At 38.9% G+C, this 23,414-nt stretch overlaps 1 protein-coding gene across 2 annotated transcripts in view; it reads right to left on the reverse strand.

Annotated features, from left to right (window-relative positions):
- Window positions 1-23,414, reverse strand: part of pappa2 (pappalysin 2) — a 240,372-nt gene that overhangs the window by 145,807 nt on the left and 71,151 nt on the right. For both annotated transcript variants that reach the window (XM_039735653.1, XM_039735652.1), the window contains exons 4-6: window positions 6,329-6,622; window positions 2,634-2,826; window positions 1,562-1,683 (exon numbers count right to left, since the gene is read on the reverse strand). In XM_039735653.1, coding sequence (XP_039591587.1) covers window positions 1,562-1,683; window positions 2,634-2,826; window positions 6,329-6,622 — 609 coding nt within the window. The remainder of the gene's footprint in view (window positions 1-1,561; window positions 1,684-2,633; window positions 2,827-6,328; window positions 6,623-23,414) is intronic.

The following is a 23,414-nucleotide window of genomic DNA, read 5'->3' on the forward strand; positions in this document are numbered from 1 at the left end:
TCTCTCGCTGCAGGATTGTGGGCAATCATCTCCTATTCTCTGTCTGAGTTGGAGTGCCTTACTCATATAGTCAACATCTGTACGAACGTATACTGTTTACTACAGCATTGTGTGTCTGTGTGTGCGCGCGAGCGTGTGCTGTGATGTGCGAGTCCCCGTCTTGCACCCCAAAACACGAAGCTGAGTCTCAGTACTTTAGCAGCACCAGCTTTATTCAGCTTGAAACAGCAACAGCACGGTTATTTATGGGATCTGCCACTCTCCTATACACATACACAACAGTCAGGCAGGGTCGTGGCCAAGTAGTACTGTGCTCTGCGCATTTATAATGTTCCTTGTTCCTTGTATCACCCATCGACGGCAGGCACTTATACCATGTCTGCGATCTTTTCGGATTCGCGTTTACAGCAAACTGCTACAGCATTTGGAGACTGCGATTGCTTTGGGACGCTCTTCCACGTGTCGTCACGCTGGGTAGAATCCCAGAAGAGTTCAGAAACTCACTCACACCAGCCATGATTCTTTTCAAAGGTAAAGTGCAGGTTAATTTGTTTTATGTATTTTTACTTTATATTTTGCATTAACCATTTTTATATGAATAATTTTGGGTTGTGGAACGAACCGTCTGAGTTTCCATTACCAGTATTTCTTATGTGAAAAGAACAACAACAAGCTGGACATGGAGCAGCACATTAGTACCAGCACAGTAAGAAGCAGGCGAAGGGAGAAAGGGAGAAGACTGTCACAGGCTGTCATGGTTTTAATAATCTTTTATTTTCCCAGGTACCAGTTAAGTCCTTCCAACTCCCTCCTTCGCGCCGTCATTGCCATCGAGGTCATCTGACTCCTACTGTTGGTGGATGCTATCCCGCCTCCTTTCACATCATTTGACGCAAGGTGTATGGCATGTCTGAGAGTGGTGGGCGGGCATTGCCCGTACAGCGTTGCTGATTGAGCGGCTGTGGCTATGAGGGGCTGGGAGGGCTGACATCACCTCCAGCACCTGATTGGTTTGTTATGTCCAAGAGTAGTGAGTGAGCATTCCCTCGGTGCCTATCCGTATGGCGTTGCTGATTGAGCAGCTGTGGCTATGAGGGGCGGGGAGGGCTGTCATCACCTCCAGCACCTGAACTGTAAATTGTAAGTACCATAAGTGACAGTAAGCGAACATAACAGCGGGCGACAGCGCATGGGACACCACGGGCAAACAAATAATCTTTTAAAACAGCCTTGCTGGACAGCATTTGGACCATAAGAGGCACCCTCATTTTCCCCCCACTTTTGATGAAAAAAAAGTGCGTCTTATGGTCCGAAAAATACGGTAAATACTCAAAATGTTTGCACCAAAATATAAAGACCTTTATTACTGATTTTCTTCCTAAATGTGAAAATAAATGTATTTTCAGGGTAATAACTGAAAAAGCAACATTTTCCAGGTCTGGATATTCATTTTTGATGTCACTATATAACTATATAGATCTATAAAATACTGAAAAGAACAGTAAATAAAACCAAAGCATTAAGCCAGCCAGACTGTACCAAATATGCCACATCCTCTCACCTATTGCCTCTTCAGGTGTCCAGTAACCTGAGGAATCACATTTCCTTGGTGAAGTAGCATAGTATGCATACTGAAGAAATGCTCCATTTTCATTGCACTGTTCGCACAAACTTCCCACCTCTCTAGGAGAGAAAGAAATTGAGCTTAACCACACTTTACTTCCACCTATTTACACAATAATTACCAAAGAGATAGTAAACACAGAAAAGCATACTATACTTTTTGCACAATAAATAGGTTTCTAAAAAAATCTGTGTTTAGATTTAAAAAATGAACCTACAGCATGTCAGCCGGCACCAGACAGCACCTGTTAAAATGTTAAATGGGACATAAAATATAAAATCGTCTTTATTGTTGTTGTTCTTCTTTTCTGGTTTGAAGCATAATAGGTATTTACCTCTTGAATTAGCTTTAAAAGTTCCTTTAATGCTACTCACCAATTCCCCTTCAGCTTTCAACAATCCCTAATCACAGAATTAAACACTCCTTTGAATGGTTCAGTTAAAAGGATACCTTTGTTTTGTCTCCCATGTTTTCAACGGGAGTAACATGGCAGCTCATTTTCCATGTTTTTGAAATTAGACTCTTCTTTAGTGCGCTTTGCCAATTTGAGTTAAAAGGTAGAAGCTTCACTTAGATGCAAGCCGACAGAAGGGGATATAATTCAAGTCCTTCGTAAGTTGCGAAAGACTGCTCCATATGCCTTGAGTTAATTGCTGAGATGGAATGGCCAGGTTTCAGAGGTTTATCTGTCTGTAGACTGAATCAAATTTGCAAAAAAAAAACTTTCTATGACTTAATTTTGCTGGCTATTTCATTTTCTGCACCTGATAATAGTCACGAAACAAGAAACAGATTAATTCTGCAGCAGGATACACTTGCTGATGTCAAAATAACAACTTGAGGCAATTCTCCAGGGAACTTGGACAGCAATAAACCAATTCTCAGATATCCATGCGGAAGACATGTAATATCAAAGTGTTGTCAGGATTTGACTTGGCTACAAAGAGAAGAAAACTCTCAGTAATTTCTCATGGCTAGAATTTTACTTATCTGTAGGAATGTCTCATACCTTTCATATGATGTTCCACTCACAGATGGAAGCCAGTAAATAGACACAGATTCTTCAGTCTGTCCAATCACCAGGGGAGCAATGGGAACTGGAGTAGGTTTTTTATTGTGGACCCACATCTGATATACCAGGTCCACATAACAATGCATTCGGGCCACTTGGTTGGGAGTAAAGCTGTTAGTGCAGTCATCATCTGTAAAACGATGTCAACATTACTATTGGATTTTTACCTTGGCACAAAATATGCTGCGTTTAAAGATAAACAATTACTTGCATCCTATAAGGTTACATAAAGCCATTCATTTCTTTTCAAAGCTGCTTTTAGGTTGTGTTTTCTACACTGGAAGAAAATGGCCAACAAAATGGCCATTGTGAACCTATACATAAAGCATTCAAAAGGCGTGAGACATTAAAACAAAGACATTGTGGAGACAATGGTTACTACTCATCATTAAAAAAAAGTGTCAGTGGTCTCCCCTAGACTTTCTCGTATACTCAGATGTGGGGATGGATATCTGAGAAGTCAACCACAAGACAATCATTATATTTTTACATTATGTACAGTAAAGAACCATCAACAACAAATCAAATCAAATGAATAATATATTGAACAATTATTGTAAAAATAAAGTTGAATAAATCTGACTCTGCAGCTACATGAATAAAAGGTAAAGCACCACTTCCGGTTAGCAGAAATAGCAGAAAAATTGTTAGAAATCTATGTCTTGTTCTTAATATTTGTATACAAAATGTGGTTGACCTAAGTGATATAATACTCATGTTATCATGTTTACATACACACACACAGACATACTTCCATACTTTTGAGTATTTTCTGACTCAGGGATGTGTAAAACGTTGAGATTCATCAAAATCTCAACATCAAATCTTTGGACGATTACAATACTTTCCCTATATTTCGTATATGATAAAGTAAAAAGAAATAATACATATACATAAATGGATAAAAAAGACATTAGGATTATAATTTAAACTGGTTGAACTAGTGTACTATGTGGAAAGAAAAGAGAGCACAACAGACTTTCAAAGAAGTACAGATGAAGTAGAAGAGTGAAATGTTAGTTTAGACAGCACTAGAGAAACTGGATCATCCACAGTTTGTAACTGTGAGTATGAGGGGTATCAGCTTGCACCCACCTTGTACATTGTGTGAGGCAAAGTAAAAAAGATTTTTTGATTATAATCAAGCAGAGAGTTGAAGACTGCAGGACCTAGAGCATCTTGTGTCTCAGCAATACAGAAAAAAACTCTACAATGTATAAAATGAGTAGTGGGGTCTTCAAATTCTGGGATTCTGAAGTGGGTCATAAACTAATACTGCTAGGCCAAAGGTTTCATAATCCTGGCTTTAGGTCAAGATTCCAACAGGGGTTGGTTGATATTTTCTGCAGGAGTACCACTGGGACGTAAGAGGAAGTAATTTAATTGAGAGGTAATAAACAAAAGACAATATGATGTATGCATATATTGTATGCAGGGGTGTAATCAGACTCTGGGCAAATTTTAAAGTTAACAGCTTCACATTTTAAATGTAGCAAACCATTTAAATGTCAAATGGTAATGTTAATAGTAAGGCTACTCATCAATGAGGACTTGATTGCCACCCTGACTTAACAAAAAATACTACATTGAGGCCCCTTAAGAAGCAAAGTTATTTTATGAGATCAAAACATTACCATTAGTAATGTGAACAACTGATGCAGTCTTTCCATTGAGCTCATGGAGAAACACAGAGAAACTAAGAAAGATTTGCATATGATGTTTATTGATTTAGAGAAGGTTTATGATAGAGTATCAAGTCATGAGGTCTGGAGTTATAGTACATGAAGGAGAAAGGAGTACCAGACACGTATGTGAGGATTTTCCCAAACATGTATGAAGGAGATAGGACTTGGGTTAAAATCGGTGTTGTGGTAACAGACAAGATCCCAGTTACAGTAGGTCTGTACCAGGGATCTTCTTTAAGCCCTTAGCTCTTTGATTTGGTTATGGATATGTAGAGCCATGGGATAAAAATCCAATACTCCTGATGCATACTTTTTCCTGACATTGTGTTGTGTAAAACCAGAAAGGAAAAAGTGGAGACAAAGTTAGAAGAACCTTGGAAGATAGAGTATTGAAGATTAATAGGAAGAATAATGAATATTTGAGGTTTCATAATGATCAGGATTCAGAATTAGCCTGCAGGGAGAGCTATTGAAAAGAATGATTATGTTTAAATATCTAGGATCAGAAGCAGCCCAAGATGGAGAATTAGGTGCAAAGATAAAACATTGAGTTTAGTGTGGATGGAACAATTGTAAGAAGGTATCGGGAGTATTGTGTGATCAAAGAATAAGGAAAAGGTTAAAGGTAAGGTTTTTAAGACAGTGGTAAGACCAGCAATGATGTATGGAGCTGAGACATGGGCAGTAAAGGCAATGCAGGAGAAGAAGCTGTATGTGACAGAAAAGAGAATGCTGAGATCAATCACAGATAAAACAAAACTGGGAGAGGAATTTAAGAAAGTATGGTAAAGCAGGTGGTATGGACATGTGATAAAGAGAGACAATGAGTAAGTTGGCAAAAAGTGATGGCAAAGGAAGTTCAATGGAAAGAGAAAAGGAAGGTGGATACATACAGTAAAAGAATATTTGAAGGAAGGAAGAGGTTTTGACAGGTAGGAGGTACAGGACTTAGCTGTATGGAGAACATTGATCAGGTACCACACAGACAGGCTCATTCTAATGTTTGCAGCTGGAAATATTTTTTCTGTCTTTTTGCAGATGCTTTCTACTTTTTTCCATGAAGAAGATCGAGGTACCTTGTAAACCATAATAAATCTTTGCTTATTATTATTATTTCACAGGGTGGCATGTGTTTGCATTCTTGGGGGAGGGCTCTTTTAAGGCTTATTTTGGGTCTTAGCTCCTGCACATGGCTAACTGCATTCAAATTAGCCATTCAGTTGTGTACTGGGATCAGTGTTATATATCCGGTAGCAATACTCCTAATATTCTCATTATAGAATGCTAATGTAGTCCTTAAAAATGGAAATCCTGAACATTTTTTAGCTTTTTGTGTTTTAAAGGAATGTAAGGTGGAAGGCTGAAATACTGATGGGGTTGTGACATCTACCGTGCCTAAAGCACCATATGATATGCATGCATTAAAGTTCTGTGCATGGCTGCTACAGCCCTGTGATGTCATGTTGGCCCTGCAAAGCATTATGGGGCACTGGAAAAAAAGTTCATCTTAGCCAGCCACAAAGTGAATCTACAGGAAAATATCTGGTGAACAAGGTCACCAGTGAATACAGTATATTTGCTGTGAACAGGGCTTTGGCAAAATTCGCCAATCAACACTAGTAAGGAACTCTACAAAAGATAAGAAACTTGCATGTGATCCTGCTTTAATTGTTGAATCAGACCTTTTTGCCCTGATAATGATAATATGGCACTTTTCTGTACAGCTGATTGTATCTGTGAATTTGCACCAGCATTAAAAATCAAGCAATGTGCTACTTTTCTATACTTTTTGAGTTTTTTTCCTGTACTGCTTATTTTATGGGATTTGTTTGTGAGCTGATATCTGTGTGTATAAGGAAAAGGACTTTTATCACGTAGCAAGTGCCTCCCATTACCATCCATTTGAATACAGTAAATAGGCTCAAAACATGATTTTAAACGTGATACCTGTGTAGCTCATGTAGTTATTAAAGGGTGTTCCCTCATATTGAATTAGACCACAGGTATCATTGACTGGATCTGGATCTCGGCACACTTTGGATTTGGGTGTTGGTGCTGTATCAGCACAGAAGTCGCCAGTTTCCAACGATGGCACCATTTCTCGGCAAGGGTCATCACAAGAATCTCTCTCGCTGACTCCTTTAAACACATGATATAATCCCAGAATATGTCCAAGCTCATGAATCATAGTATGTGTATGTCCGACTATTCCAAAATATGATGGGTTTAGTACCATTCCCCCTGTAAAGGTTAAAAGAAAAAGAAGCACAGCTACATTACAAAAATGGAAACTGTATACAAATAATTTAATGTTCTAAACTGTTAAGATAAGATGAATTACCAAAAGGAAAGAACAAAAATAAAAATAAAAAAATCCGTGCATGATTTTGGATTTGCTGTGTTATCACTTATGACAAAATTTACTGTACTTCACATTTCCCTTTTACAACTAACAAATAATAGAACAGAAAGCAAAGTGTTAAAGTCTTACAACTGTTAATTTCAATTTACATTGTTTATATGACTAAAAATCTGGAATACGCCAAAAACCTTTAGTCTATCAGTGCAGGGTTCAGATGATCCTGAGCAGTGAATCAGGATCAAAGCATTGGCTTTGGAGTTTGAAGGAAGGCAGTAAGGAAGGAAGTGCTTATTGTGATACTGTGTCACTTGACCTGGTAGAACATTAGAACATTAGAACATTCTAGACGAGAACAGACCATTTAGCCCAACAAAGCTCGCCAGTCCTATCCACTTATTTCTTCCAAAAAAAATCAAGTCGAGTTTTGAAAGTCCCTAACGTCTCACTGTCTACCACACTACTTGGTAGCTTATTCCAAGTGTCGGTCGTTTTTGGGTAAAGAAAAACTTCCTAATGTTTGTGCAAAATTTACCCTTAACAAGTTTCCTTTTTTTTTTTTACCGTGTCCTGTTCGGCTGTGAAGCAATCAGAATTGATGTCTGAATGCTGGCGACTAGCCTTACAGTTTTTCTCTCAGGTGGAGCGTTACAGCTTCTGCTGACGTCACGCCTGATACCAAAACTTTATTAAAAATATTTTTAGATGTTTTTAAGATTCGAACCGGACACGGAGACAAAAGTGAAGGAAAAAGAAGAGAGAGAAGGAAGAGATGCCGGTAAAGGGGGAAGGGGGGGTTTTCGTATAGAATAAACAATAAATGAACCAGAGTCCGCTTCTAGACCTGCAGAAAGAGGGGGGGAAAAAAAACAAACCACAAGACAAAAACATTGCTGCATCAGCTACATGAAGATATATAAAAGTAAAAATGTTTGCTGACAATCATACAGTAATTATTACTAAGGCATTTAGGGCCACCACAACCTTAGATCATGTGCTGAAGATGTCCAAGTCATACTTATGAAATCACCATGTGAGCACCTGTGTGCGTACGCACGCTTGTATGTGTAAGGTTTCTCTATAGGAGCATCCAATAGTGAGTGTGAAGGGCCACAGACCTGCCCCCAAAAACGTGCGGAAGATGGAGGGAGTTCCAAGCCCAGAGATCCAGAGGTCACCCCAGAGCGTGGAGACCTTAGGGAGGTCGTCACCAGAGAAGCCCCAACCCCCACTCGAGAGGCGCAGAGGATCACCCCGGGGGTCACAACCAGCAGCCGGCAGAGTCCAGGGAGATATCAACGGCAAGCCCTCAGGCCCGCCCGCAGCCGCTCTCCCCCGAGTCGGCCGGGCCCGGAACCCAGCAGCCCGGGACCAAAGGGCGACCCACCCCGCCGAGGACCCAACAGAGCCCAGGGAACCAGATCCCACCAGGCAGCCACCGGGAGCGACCAGACAGATGCTTAAGGCAGGGGGAGGGTAGGCAAAGATGTTGTAGTATTGCCAGATGTCCCAGGAGAGGGGAGGAGTCCAAAACCCCACCTGACATATACAGTCACACACAAACACAGTCATACACTCCCTCCCTCATGCTCTCACATACACATACAACCCAAGACTTACAAGGATTCCCTTAACAAGTTTCCAACTGTGTCCCCGTGTTCTTGTTGAACTCATTTTAAAATAACAGTCTTGATCCACTATACTAATTCTCTTCATAATTTTAAACACTTCAATCATGTCACCTCTTAATCTTCTTTTGCTTAAACTGTAAAGGCTCAGCTCTTTTAATCTTTCCTCATAATGCAACCCCTGTAGCCCTGGAATCAGCCTAGTCGCTCTTCTACTGGACCTTTTCTAGTGCTGCTATGTCCTTTTTGTAGCCTGGAGACCAAAACAGCACACAGTACTCAAGATGAGGCCTCACCAGTGCATTATAAAGGTTGAGCAGAACCTCCTTGGACTTGTACTCCACACACTGTGCTATATAACCAAACATTCTGTTAGCCTTCTTAATGGTTTAAACACTCTCGGGAAGTTGATAGCTTAGAGTCCACTATGCCTCCTAAATCCTTCTCATAAGGTGTACTTTCGATTTTCCGACTGCCCATTGTATATTCAAACCTAACATTTTTATTTCCTATGTTTAATACTTTACATTTACTGACATTAAATTTCGTCTGCTACAAATCTGCCCAAGCCTATATGCTATCCAAGTCCTTCTGTAATGATGTAATGGATTCCAAATTATCTGCTAATCCACCTATCTTGGTATGATCTGCAAACTTAACCAGCTTGTTACTTATATTCCTATCTAAATCATTTATATATATTAAAAATAGCAGTGGCACTAGCACTGACCCCTGTGGGACACCACTCTTAACATTGGCCAGTTCTGATGAGGTTCCTCACACCATCACCCTCTGCTTCCTGTGTCTGAGCCAATTCTGCACCCATCTAAAAACATCACCCTGAACTTCCACTTCTTTTAATTTGACGCTCAACCTCTCATGTGGCACCTTATCAAATGCTTTCTGAAAGTCCAGATAAATAATATCATAAGCTCCACTTTGATCGTTTCCTTTTGTTGCCTCCTCATAGAATTCCAGCATGTTAGTAAAACACAACCTCCCTCTTCTGAACCCATGCTGACTGTTCAGAATAACTCCTGTCCTTGCCATGTGTTCCTCAATTGTATCCTTAATAATTCCTTCCATTATTTTTCCTGTGATGCATGTTAAGCTTACTGGCCTATAGTTGCTTGGATCTGCCCTGTCACCCTTTTCATATACAGTAATGGAATGATATTTGCCATTTTCCAGTGTGCAGTGACTACCTAAAAATATGTGTCAAGGGTTTATATATGTACTCACTAGTCTCCTTAAGAACACGACGATAAATATTATCTGGTCCTGGTGATTTGTTTGATTTCAGGGATCATCGATCAAGGATCTTTCATAGTCAATCTAACATCCATATGCAGATACAAAATTAGGTATTCGGGTCCCGATAATTAAACAATTAAATAGAGTCCACAATAACCCCATAAAAAATACATAATAAAAAGTAGCCCCTTAACCCCATAGATGTTGTGATAAAGGTATAATAGATAAATGATAAATAGAACAAAATAATATCATTACATAAATACAATAAGATAAATACGTCTAAATGAAATATTATTGCAGTATGCCCTGTAATTAACAGCAAATAAAAAAGGCAGTAGCAATAGTTTAGTAAATGAGACTACTAAAACAAAATGCAAAGTGTAGTCTAAGTCACACAGAGTTTACAGTCAAATTTAGTGATGTTGTATTCATTAGTCTAAAAGAATCCCCGAAGAAGCTGATCCTTAACCTGGCCATGGTAGCCCATAAGCTGTGCCATCTCCCGCTTGATATGAGTCGGGCAAACAGTTCATGTGTAGGATGAGTGACATCTTCCATAATGGAGGAGGCTTTACTTTTGCACCTGCTGATGCAAATGTCCTCGATACTGGGTAGGTTGCTGCCGATGATCTGTTGTGCACTCTTATCCAACACGCTGCAGTGCTGTCCTGTCTGCGCCCGAGCAACTGCTATACCACGCCATAACACAGGAGGTAAGAATGCTCTCTGCCAAAAACTAGATCCCAAATAAATCAACTTTTTCTTGAATTATATGTTTAATCTTATTGTACAATTACTTTTGGAAGTGAGTTTTATTTTATGTAAATATTTTTCAGCCATAAAGTGTGGAATGCCTTAGTTACCTGTTTCTGTTGTACTGCATAATGAATGCAATGTACACAATTAAATTATTTTTGATATGAAACAGCGACACAAAAATTGTATAAAGGGGAGAACTGGCCTCAAAACAAACAAATACCCGACCAGGACTTCACTAATTTCCCTCAGAAACAGGCCTCAGGACACAACCCAGGCTGTCTGGCCCCCAAACACAAAAGGCAGTCTTCAAGGTAATTATATTAAGGGAGAGAACAATTAGAGTAGTCACAGGGGTGCAGTTTAATACTCAAATAAATGAATAATGGCCTCTTTGTTATGAAGGTAACCAATGTCACTAGAACAGGCATAAGTTGAAAACCAAAACAGTTCCTAAGATTTAATAAAATTATTTTCTCACTGAAGCCCACTTCCTTTATTTATGACAAATAAGGTGGCAGCTGTGACTTTGTGTGTTGTGGAAAACAGCACATGCGCATGCCTATCCCTAGAAGTATCCTAGCAGTGACTATTCAGAGAACCAATGTCAACAATGTCATCAATAGAAATGATAATGTGGCAAAATGTACATGAACTACTGGCCTGGAGAACCATGGTAATTTTTGAACATCTCCTTAAAATGCTCCATCACCTCTCCTTATTTGATACCATGCACTCTGACCCCCCTTTAGACACAAAGTATGAAAGCACGGATTATCAGACGAAACCTGTCTTTTGGTTGATAAGTGCCATTTGCAAAGATTGTGACCAGTGTCGCCACTCTTAACAGTAATACTTTGACAAAGAAACACAGCTGCAGTTCAGAAACTCTCTCTTAAACAGTATTTCAATGGGAAACACACTCTTACCAGTCCCCCTAACAGGATCAGCTGAAGACTGGTTTGGAACATTTAAAAGATCGAGCCCCAGCCAACCTAATGCCTCACAATCCTGTCCTTTCTCCCTCAGACTGCCTCTTCTCCAGTCTCTGCCACCGAGCTGTTGAACTCGGTTGATGATGAGGACTTTGTGTTCTTTTGGCCTGGACACGGGAGCTGAAGCGCCATGTATGACGGCCACTTCCTGTGTGCTTTTCTGCTGTGGACAAACCCTGTCTGAAAAAAGTCTTGTGTTTCTACCTGCCAGTTCAACAATAAAGACATTTTTCCTTGGAAACATGTTCCCCTTTTCTAGTTTTCTGTCCAACTTAGTTACCCAAGCTTGACAAGTGGTACTAGGAGCGGGATGTTGCACAGATGGATCCTCTGAATTTTCCCCTTCCAGCAGACCCGGAGGATGTGCTTGATCCACCCACTGCCCTTCCCAGGGACCTGTTTGTGAAGATGGCCCATTCGGACAACCCAGAGAGTTTCTTCTTCTGCTTTGAGCAGAGAGCCATGTTGATGCGCTGGTACAGACAAAACTGGGCTGCCATCGTTGCCCTTTTTTGTCGGGAAATGCCCTGCAGGTTATGCAAAGCTTCCCTCTTAAAGGAACTGGATGATTATGATTTCTCGAAGCAGCATTCTCTGGAAACAAACACACTCTTATCCATCCTCTTTGCAGGATCACCTGCTGGCTTGTGGGCTTTCCATGAGATGTACTTTTCGCACAAGGTTTAGAACATTTAAAAGATCGAGCCCTGACCAACCTAATGGCTCACTCTCCTGTCTTCTCTCCCTCAGACTTCCTCTGCTCCAGTTGCTGCCTCCGAGCCATTGAACCCGCTTGATGAGGGGGATTTTGTGTTCTTTTGACTTAGAGAAGGGAGCTGAAGTGCCATGTTTGACAGCTGCTTCATGTGTGCTTTTCTGCTGTTGACAAACCCCGTCTAGAAAAAGTCTTGTGTTTGCACCTGCCAGTTCAGCAATAAAGACAGTATTCCTTGGAAACCTGTTCCCCTTTTCTAGTTTCATGTGCAACTTAGTGACCCAAGCTTGACAATATCTCTTGGATAAAAAAAGTTGACTCATAATTATGGGCCTTGCAAACCCTTTCCTGGAAGAAATGTAGAATAATATCATTCAGCATCTCATGTTCAGAAGCTGCTTGAATTATAATGATAGCAGTGAACACAGTACAACAAAGGGCAAACAGTACCCTTCCTTGTTTTATCTCTGGAAATTACTGCTGTCTAACTGAAACTGAAAGGTGAGTGGAATGGGCCACAACACACAACTATTAGGTGTTAAATTTAAGAATGATAGAAAAACTAGACTAAAATACCTACTTGTAATTCCCCAGTGGGAAAAACAAATCACTGACTGACTTGATTTATAGAACACACATCACATAACAGGTAACTGACAAAAACCTGTCCTAGAAACATTAAGCATGCTGTGCAGGAACCAACTCTGAGTCACCAGTCCATTGCTCAGGATGTTCACTCTTGTAGGGCTAGCTTAGAGTTACAAGACAAAGTTACCTTCATCTCCATTGGATGTGGGAGGAAACTGGTGTAGTCAGAAAAATCTTGCATATACGTATGAAGAATACACAAACCACAGGCAGTCAAGTGCCAGAACTTGAACTCAAACTATGAGGCAATAACACCAACACCTGCTCCACTGTGTGACCCACATTATAGTTGCATACAACATCTTTTTCGTTGCTTGCATTAAGCATCCAATTTTCAAGCCAATGAATAAAAAAATATATATACAGTATATTATACGCTATTCTTTTCTAGTAAATATCATTCAATTGCACTTTATAGTACAGTTACAGTATAGCTGTTTATACATCTGTTGAAACAAGGTTGATTCCTGGTGAAAAATGTATTTTATTTTATGTACCTTCTTAGTCCAGAGAGCAGGGGCCTCATGTATAAACGGTGCGTACGCAGAGAAATGTTGCGTAAGAACATTTCCACGCTCAAATCACGATGTATAAAACCTACACTTGGCGTAAAGTCATGCACTTTTCCACGGTACCTCATACCTTGTCGTACGCAAGTTCTCCGCTCGGTTTTGCAGACTGGCGGCACCCAGCGTCAAACCAATGCTACTGTTCCTGTGTGGTTACTCCTTATTTTCCTGACGCGACTTTATAAATACACTGAAACTAACCGCATATTGTTTATTAGTGTAACACATCTGATTGTAATTAACTTGTAACAATATAATGGTCCAGGGAACAGCCATAGTATTCCAAATGCCATAACTGCTTTAGCGTTGTTACTCTCACTTCTTCTTCTTCTTCTTCTTCTTCTTTTTCTTCTTCTTCTTCTTCTTTCAGCTCCTCCCGTTAGGAGTTGCCACAGCGGATCATCTTTTTCCATATTACTCTCAGTGCAGCACTTGGAGTATTTATATCACTGTATCTGAATGTGAATCACAGCAGCAGCTGATCGGAAAGAGAATTATCGGTAATCAGCTTCAAGGACACGCTGTCTCAGCCACTGCAAAACGTTTTAAAGCCTTTCCTGTATGGACCTCGTGGTTCAGAAACAGTTTCATCCCAAGAACTATAAACGCACTCAATCAATTGCACCTTGTAGAACTCTTTGTACTTATAAGTACAATCACCCCACTGTAAACTTGCACTATAGTTATAATATCGCACAACCTGAGCCACTTTATAAAGTGCGTATTTACATATGATGACGATATCATTTTTAAGGTGAAATGCAGCAAAATATGTTTATTAAATTATACAGATAAAACTTTAACTTCATTTAAATAATCTATATTCTTCACTGGGAGTGTCTTTATGGATAGAATAATTAAACATGTACTACGAAGTTATTTCAATGTTCCTTAAACGTTTTGAAGAATCGGCACTAAGCTTACAGATGGCTTAACTTCTATTACAAAGCTGATTGTGTGGCGATCGGTTACTTGGGGAAAGAAAAGCACTGACTGCAGTGACGCCTACTCTAATATATATTGAATATAAAACAGAAGAGAAAATAACAACACAGCTAAAACGCAGCGACAAATTTCGGCAAAAGTTAAATGCTTGTGTCATGAGCACGAAGCGGCTATGCAGTGTCTGCACCGGACGTGGCCATCCACCGTGCATAAGCTACCTTACTGACTTTGGTGGCTGAAGGAGCCACCGATTCTTCCTCTGCCCAGTGCCACCACAAGCCTAGAGCCGCCCCTGAGTACTGCTGCAATAAATGATTTAATTGAAGTAAAACCCATGTTTAATAACGTGCTTTAACTCCTATCATCATGAAAATTATATCACGTATACATCTCAGTATTTTAGTTATTCAGAGAGCTGTAATATCACGAATGTAATGGATTCTGTGTCCTATCGGAGGAAGAGAGCTGGTTTAAGAAGCAAGTAGTGATTCACACACATAGGCACATAGAAGATCAAATACAAAACAAAGCATTTAACGTGCTACTTTAATTACGTTGTGATTTGAGAAACTTTAATTAAACGATTTTAAGATGAAGTTTATGATGTTCTACTTTAATGACAAAATAAACTACGTGATTAAAGTGGAAATGTCGAGATTGAAGTTGACATTTTGTGCTTTTTCCCCACTGTGTGCCTTTTTTCTCTGTACCCTAATAAGCTTTCATATGACACTCAGACAGTGGGCTTACAACTCGGCTTTTCACGGTGACTTTGATATGTGACTTCTTTTTTATTTCCGGCACTGTGCGGTTTTGTGAATGTGAGCTTTCAAGTTTCTCCAACACGCTATGTCACTCGATCAACTTCCTTTTGTTGATTATACAACGGTTTATTTGAACAGATAGTATGTTTTTCCTTTGTCTCCACTTGGTATTCGCTGAAATTCTTATATTTTCCCCCGTGCTTTTTCCATTGTCTTTTCACAGAAGGCTGAGTTTAAGGGCGATTTATATTCATTTGCATATTCAAAGAGGCGTAATTCTGGGAGGAGTTGGGCGTTATAAAGCGCGTGCACGAGTGTTATTTTTCACGCTGATCGGGATTTATGGAGCGGAAGAACGTGGAAGTTGGAGTACGCACAGATTCCTGAATCTGGATTTTTCTGTGCGTATGCACATTTCGGCTTTTGTGCGTACGCCATGTTATTGTGCGAGTTCTACGCACGGCGTTATACATGAGGCCCCAGGTGACTATCCCAGCAACATCAGATATAAGAAATGAACCAATTTTATGCAGGAATGGCGGTAGTTATAATGCACAGTTATGCACACTCCCAGAATCACTCATTATGGACCAATTTAGAAAAAATTCCACATGGATATGGGGAGAATAAGCAAACTCCACACAAACAGAAACCATGTGAGGAAACACTTTTTAGCATTTTCACTATAAAAATGTATCTAAATGTTGCAATTTCATTAATATTACGACAAGCAATCCAACACTAAAACAATATTGTCTGCTAAAAAAGTAAACCTACTTTATATTGAGCATTGCGTCATTTGAGCACTTTCTAAACTTTGTCATTCACTTGGTCAGGCCTTTGTCTGTTAATAGTCTGTTGGTATTTCTACAAAGGAACACCTTTATGCTTGCCTCAAAGCAGCATCATTATGCTGCCAGCCCCAGTTATTGGTGAAAATATAGCAGCACTATCACTATTAGATAGATTTTTTCCATCATACTCGTCCTCTGAGCACAAAAAATCATTGGTAACTGGAATTAGCTAAGTCAAGCAATAATCTCCCCATTTTCTGTGGATCTAGTTTGGCTTGGTTTCTTAGTGCAATAAATCCACACTTTCCAGCAAACATATAATGCTAGTTAAGACTGGATTTTTGCAGTTTAGTTGTACATTTTAGGTGTACTTAACTAATAGTGAGCTTTTCCATGATCTGCCTTCAAGAAAGTCTATATTAGTCAGGAGTATGAATGCAAGAGGCTGTCAAAAGGGCATCACTGGGATTCCCCTACATGTTTATTCCAGCATCTATTAACTTCTCATTTGTTCATGCTTGCTTTGTCCAAATAGGGTCGTCTATCCCAGCTGCATCAGAAGAAAAGCAAAGACCGACCCTGGATGTGGCACAGGCAAGTCATGCATTTGGAATCACCAATTCACCGAACATAAACATCTTGAGTATAGCGGAGAAAAACTCATATACATGCAGTGAGATTATGCAAACTCCACACTGTGGCATAGACCACAATTGAAACACTTGTGTCCTGGAGCTGTGAGACAGTGGTGCTAACCACTGCACCAACATTCTGACCTTATTCCAATTTGTCCCATGATCTTTGGAAAATTAGCTAATAGTGGGTTAATAGTTAAAATTGACTCTCTCACCTCATACTGGAACATATGTTTGACTGAATTTGAATATATATTGAGTTTGCAGGACAATGTATTAAGATTAATTCAATATCAAGTTCTTATGCTTGTGTCATAGAGCATTAGCCAGCACTGATGTTTCTCAACTATTGCTTTATTCATACTTGAGGGACCCAGTGTTTGCCAAAAAACAACACCAGAGTACTTTCACCACCAGTCTGTATTGCTGAAATACAGCTGCATGAACACTTTGACTTATAGATTTCTTCCCTCATCCTGATCCTCTAATCACAATAAAATTATCAGTAGCTGCAATAACTGACTGTGGTGGGCTGGCGCCCTGCCCGGGGTTTGGTTCCTGCCTTGCGCCCTGTGTTGACTGGGACTGGCTCCAGCAGACCCCCGTGACCCTTTAGTTAGGATACAGTGGGTTGGATGGATGGAATAAGGGAAGCCAAGCAATGTTGTCCCCATCCTCTGTGGGTAGCCTTTGGTTTTGTAGTACAATGAAGACATACTTTCTAGAGTTTTGTTGAAAACAGTCTGAGTCACCAGTAAACTCAGCTAGTTATGATTGGATTTTTGCATCATTCTGATCTATTTTGGTGTACTTTCTGGAAATGCTAGCACTGTTATTTCAATTATTATTTATTTTTGTCATTATTTTTGTGTTGTGATTGCATTGCCATTTTGTTTGCTGTTCTTCTGTGAGCACCTCAATTTTTGAATGCTGCCATACTATTATTTGCAAGTTCCCCCTGGTTGAAAAGCCACATGGTTGCAACCTGTGATCACACATTCCCCTATAAAAGATGGTGGTACACTCTTGAGGGTATTGAGAATAAGTCACGAATGAAAAAGCATTCAGGATACTAGTGCTAGGATTATTATGGAAAGAGTAGGAGATCAGCATTAGAATTATGGCCTTTCTGGTGGTTTTCATTTGGACTTCATGTTTAACCTGAAGAACTAAATCTGCTTGGATTCCTTCCTAATAAAGGACTATTCTCTTGTCACTTCCTGGTCAAAATATAATTTCACTCAAAGTCTGCTCTGCTGTTTTCGTAACACTATTAATGACAAGGTTTAACAAGACAATAGGGCCACTATTACTGGTTGCATTTTTGTTGGTGATGAATTCATAATAAATGCCAGAGACTATCAAGTAAAAAAACTCCAATGTGCCATAACGGCTCTTGTACACTACTATGATGTGTGCTAAGTGTAATAAAATAAACAGCCCTGCCATTTCTACCTCTGAATTGCAGACACAGTCTCTTTGTTCCAGTCTACCTGCTTTGATTTTTACTGTGTGCATATACTCTGTGACACTGTCACTGACTGGGCAGTGAATGTCTGCATGTGACAAGGGCAGTTGATCCTAAAATGGTGGCCAGCAAATGTGTGTTATGCTTGGTCAGAAAAATACAGTTTAGGGTTGATAATCAACCTAATCACATGATTTTGTACTTTGTGAAAAAAGTACAATATATTAAAAGAGAAATGCAAGCTTGTTTTCCCTCCAAAACCTGTTCTGCATATACAGGGTAAGTCAAGGATTACATGGTAATTATTTTTGAAAAATAGGCTTTGCTGTAATTATTTACAGTAAGAATGTGTACAGTTTGAAATATAATAATACAAAGGGCTTTGGTAGGCTTATAAATAGCAAAAAGGAACTTTAGTTTTTAAATAAATCTTCATTGTTATGGAGGTACTATGTCTAGGAGTGGACCAAAGCCAAACATGCATTTGGATCAGGCTGAGTGTTCATTAGTGAAAATGTTGGATAGATGGATGCAGAACAAAAATGTAGCAGAACCCAGGCAGTGTGAGATCTGTTCACAGTGGCAGAAAAAACAATGTATTTGGAATTATTGCAACCTCGCTCACCCTCCATTGAAGGCCAAAATACACATCTCTTACATTGTTTTGATCTGAAGCTAATATAACACAGAAAGATACATTTATAGGCAAAGCATATGATTTTTTTTTTTTTTTTACTGCAAAGGATATTCTTTTATTTGTAACCTGATGTGAACCTAAACTTTGTGAGAATTTTAAATCTCAGAAAAGATCATCAAAAGAAAAAAGACTGAGTGGGATTCATTTTGTCACGTTGGGTAGAATTGCAAATGTCATTATATATAAAATCACCTTTTTTCTCCCAGACACTTGCAATTTATTTAACAAACGTGCCGTAGTACATGTTTTACTTCATACTGTACAGTACAAGTACTATCCCATATAAAGTATTCTCTGTCTTCACTGCTCATTCCAGACATAAGACATTCTAAACAATGGCTTAGAGGTGCCCCCTGGTGACAATAATCACTATCCTGAGATAGTAATTTTAATTTATCATTCCTTTTTTGCTAACAAGATACAGTTTCAATTTTTGATCTGTAATACCACAGTAGTTTGACTAATACTTTGATTAATCATACACCACCACTAAACTGTTATGTCCTACGAACAAGCATTGAACAAAGAACATCGCTTAGTTTACACAGCCAAGAAATTTCTGCAGCTTAAAAAGGGCATGAACAAAGTTAGTAATTTTTTTTAATCCACCATCTGTGCCTGAAGAATCAAGCATTCCAGCAGGCCCTACGCTTTTAGGCTGTCAATAAACCTATGGACTCTTACCTGTTAGCCCACCGTACTAATGAACAAGAGCCAACACTTTCTGTGTCACTGCCAGCATTGAGATGATCTTACAATTTAATTTATCTTTTCGTACATCCCCAGCATTGCTAAACTACACTTTTTCATTTGATCCAACTCAATATCAAAAGATTTTACCACATGCATTTAATTTAAAATCTATTTCCATATACGACCTCCCCGAGCTTTACCTTGCCAGTAAGACATTCTTTTGCATAGTTGCCACTGAATTTTCCTATTAATATTTTGACTACTTCTTAAGTTTCCCTCACTTTATTTTTTCATTAACAGTTCTGTTTTCCCTTAATACTACTTTTTTCCTTCTCATCTAATTATTTTTATTCAAGTTTGCCATACCACAGTACAGTAATTTTATAATAGCAGTAATTCTATACATACCCCTAACAAATCAAACTTCAAAATATGCTATTTAGTTTGTCTCTTAATTTTGTTTAAATTGAGAGTTGTCTTACACACATTGACTGTTTCATGCATTTATTACACAAACATTGTATTGACATTTACTGCATATATCAGATATCAGAAACAGAAGTTGTCCCTTTCCTGTACTGTGTGCAGAGGACACATAATAATAGTAATAATAATAATAATAATAATACATTTTTATAAATTTAAACATATTACTTATTTGTATTCATCCCTGCAGGTTGTAGTAAGGTAATGCTGTATAGTATATAGCAGGGGTGGGCAAAGTCATTCGTGGAGGGCCGCAGTGGCTGCAGGTTTTTGTTCCAACACAGTTTCTTCATAAGAAGCCCTTATTGCTCAATAACACTTCTGCTTCACTTTAGTTGTCTTGCACGTTAAGAGTTTGAACCCTTATTGGTTATTTTAGTCTTAAACAGCTGTAGTCTTGGTTTTTAGTTGCTTCTTTTTAGCAATCAGATGCAAATGACAAAAGAAATTCAGCATTTTTCCATTTAGCTGGTTTCCATGTGTGTTTATCATGCACTATTGGGTTTAATTGAATACTTGAAATGAAAATTAAGAGAAAAAAGTGAATGACTGAGAATTACTCATCTGTTTTAGACTTCAAATGATTTGGATGATATCCTTAGAAAGGAAAAAAAAAACTAGGATATGAGAATGACCTGACATGGCAAAGTTAAAGCATTAATGAGCCCTGAAATTAAAAAAAATTGACATGGATTTTTTCTTAAATTAAGCAACTGGGTTGGAACAAAAACCTGCAGCCACTGCGCCCCTCTAGGACTGACTTTGCCCACCCCTGGTATATAGTATACTACATACACAAGGAAAATCAGCTCCATGATGACAGTGTGTACTTTGTCCTGAAAAATACATAATGGGTTCAGTGAAGGGGATCAGACAGGGAACACAAGAAAGTGCCACTGCATAATAGCAACACAATCTTGGGAACTTCACTTGACTATTATCATGGAAATATCAGAGTCTAATGGTATAACAATACAGAAACACATAAAGATGATTAGAAGACATTAGACAGGTGCACTGTTCAGAAAAGGTTAGAAAATAGATTACTGGCAAGTTAAAGGAAGCAGAAAAAAAGAAGATGTCAAAGTGTAGTGTTTGTGGTTCAATGGTAGAAAATGAAGGAAGCTGGATTTCTTGGTAAAAAGGTAACCAATTACTTTTCAAAGTATGTCCATCGTTCATCCTGAGTAGGTAAACAAACCACAGTTAAATAATTGCTTCATAGATATATGTGCAGTCGTGTGAGCACAAGAAGCAGGAAGAGTGCAGACAAGTTTAAATGTCAGCCGCCAAAACTCAATGGACTAAGTTCAATAGTGGTCCAGTGAAGCCTTTCCAAGCTGGGAGCTATGACAGTAGAGTGCAGCAGAGATTCTCCAAGTCAGAGCCTCTGCCAGCAGCCCTCGGGCCCACACAATTAAAGACCTGAAAAGCACACAAATGCATAGTCAGCTAGAGTGGTTGTTTAAGAGTACCGCTGTTCATTCTGTAACAGGTCTTAATACCAGCTGCCCTGCAATTGAGCAAAACCTGCAGCAGTTATGTTCCTTTGTAACAATGCTTGCTCAGGGTACATGTGTATATTATAAGTGCTGCAATACTTTACTGATAGTTTGCCTGCCAAAAATGCTTAGTTCATTTAAATGTGATGGGAAAAATATGAAAATTGGAAGACCATGTTGGAAAACTGGATTGACCCAGTTTGCTTACACAGTTAGGACATCTGTGTCTTTGTGGGCCCCATTATTATTCAGTGTTAGAGAGAAATATGCAAATATCAGACCCAAATGTCTTTGAAAAAGAACTTGTCCAAATGAAAGTGCCAAGACAGTGGAGAATAAACAAACAGAATAGTCTTAAATAGTGAAGTTCTACTTGTGATGGTTAGAGGATTTGAATAGGTACATGGACATCAATCACCTGTGAATATAAGGCTATGATAAACTTGGAGAAAAAGGTAAAGTAAGCAATTTATAGTAAGTGAAATCATAAAGCAGAGGCACAAGACAACAAGCTTTCAAAAACAAAGTCATGGGTCAGTATAATACACACAATAAATCTAGAAAAACTGAAAAACTCGGAAATAAAGTAACACAAGTCTCAGATTCTGCATAAGGAAATAGTGGCCCTAGCTAGGAAGAAATCTCTTGAGAAATACAGTGAGTTTGATGTAACAATCAGTGTTCAATCTACAGCAACACTAAATTGGCCACAGAATTATAGTTACATTAAGCTCTAAGAACCCAAAAGCTTTGGTGCACAGATGACAAAATAAAAGCCAGGATATTTAAAACAGAGGCTAAATTGGCTAAACTTTAGCTAAACTTTGTTTAACAGTAATGAAGTTTATAAATTTTTCCAGCTTGTTAACAATGATGATATTTGTTCACAAAATCAAAACAAAAAGAAGATGTTAAAAGTTTCCTTGGCTCTGGCCCTTTAATACATGATACCCAGGATATTCAATTTTCAGTAAAAACATCTCAAAACACCAGGCTAGTTTAAAAACAAATCGGGAGTGGTCTCCCCTAGACTTTCTTGCATACTTACTGTAGATTTAAGGATAGATATTTGAGGAGTAAACCACAAGACAATGATTATATTTTTTATATTATGTACATTAAAGAACAAGCAACAACAAATCAAATTAAATTAATAATATATTGAGCAATTATTATAAAAGTAAAGTTGAATAAATCAGACTCTGCAGCTGCATGAATAAAAGGTAAAGTACCACTTCCTGTTAACTGAAATAGCCCAAAAGTTACTTGCTGCAAAATTTGGTTGACCTCAGTGAAAGCTTACTCAAGTTATCATACATACACAAACTCAGACAGACACAGAAATAATTCCAAAAATGGCATTTTTGGACTCAGGGAAGTCTAACACATCGAGATTTATCAAAATCTCAACATCAAACTACAATACTTTCCCTAGACTTCATATACGAGAAAATCTGGGAGGTCTAAAATGTCGAGATTCATCAAAATCTTGACATTGAATCTTTGGACGATTACAATACTTTCCCTACACTTTGTATATGAGAAAGTAAAAAGGGTCTCTGGAGGGATCTTTGTGCTATTCCAGGGAACGTATACACTCCTAACAACAAAGGTGCCAAAGAAGCTCTTCAGGCAATGAAACAGGAGAACCATTTAAGTTCCTAAAAGATCCATCCACATGAAAGTTCCAGAAAAAAAATGTATTTATTTAGATCTGTTACATGTTCAATACATAGCTATGAATAGATGGTAGCAAATTTGTAAAATGCCAATTATTATTTTAATACATTCTTGCCAAGGACCATTAAGGACCCGCTGGGCTGGCTACTTTGAGCAGTTGTTCAAAGCTGATCCTCCGGCTAGGACGTTGGATATCTCTGGGTCCACAGTTCTTGAGGCTGATCCTCCAATTAGCTGTGAACCACCCAATCTCACTGAGATTACACAGGTAGTGGACCAGCTGAGAGGGGAGAAAGGTTGCAGGGATCTGTGATTATCTGGTGTGAACTTCTCCAGGTTGGTGGTAAGGCTGTCCTCCTGGCATTGCAAGCAATCTTTGCTTCCATTTGGGAGACTGGCATCATCCCAACTGACTGGAAAACGGGGCTTGTCGTCCCTATCT

The sequence above is a fragment of the Polypterus senegalus genome, chromosome 14, assembly GCF_016835505.1.
Source record: "Polypterus senegalus isolate Bchr_013 chromosome 14, ASM1683550v1, whole genome shotgun sequence".
NCBI lineage: Eukaryota > Metazoa > Chordata > Cladistia > Polypteriformes > Polypteridae > Polypterus > Polypterus senegalus.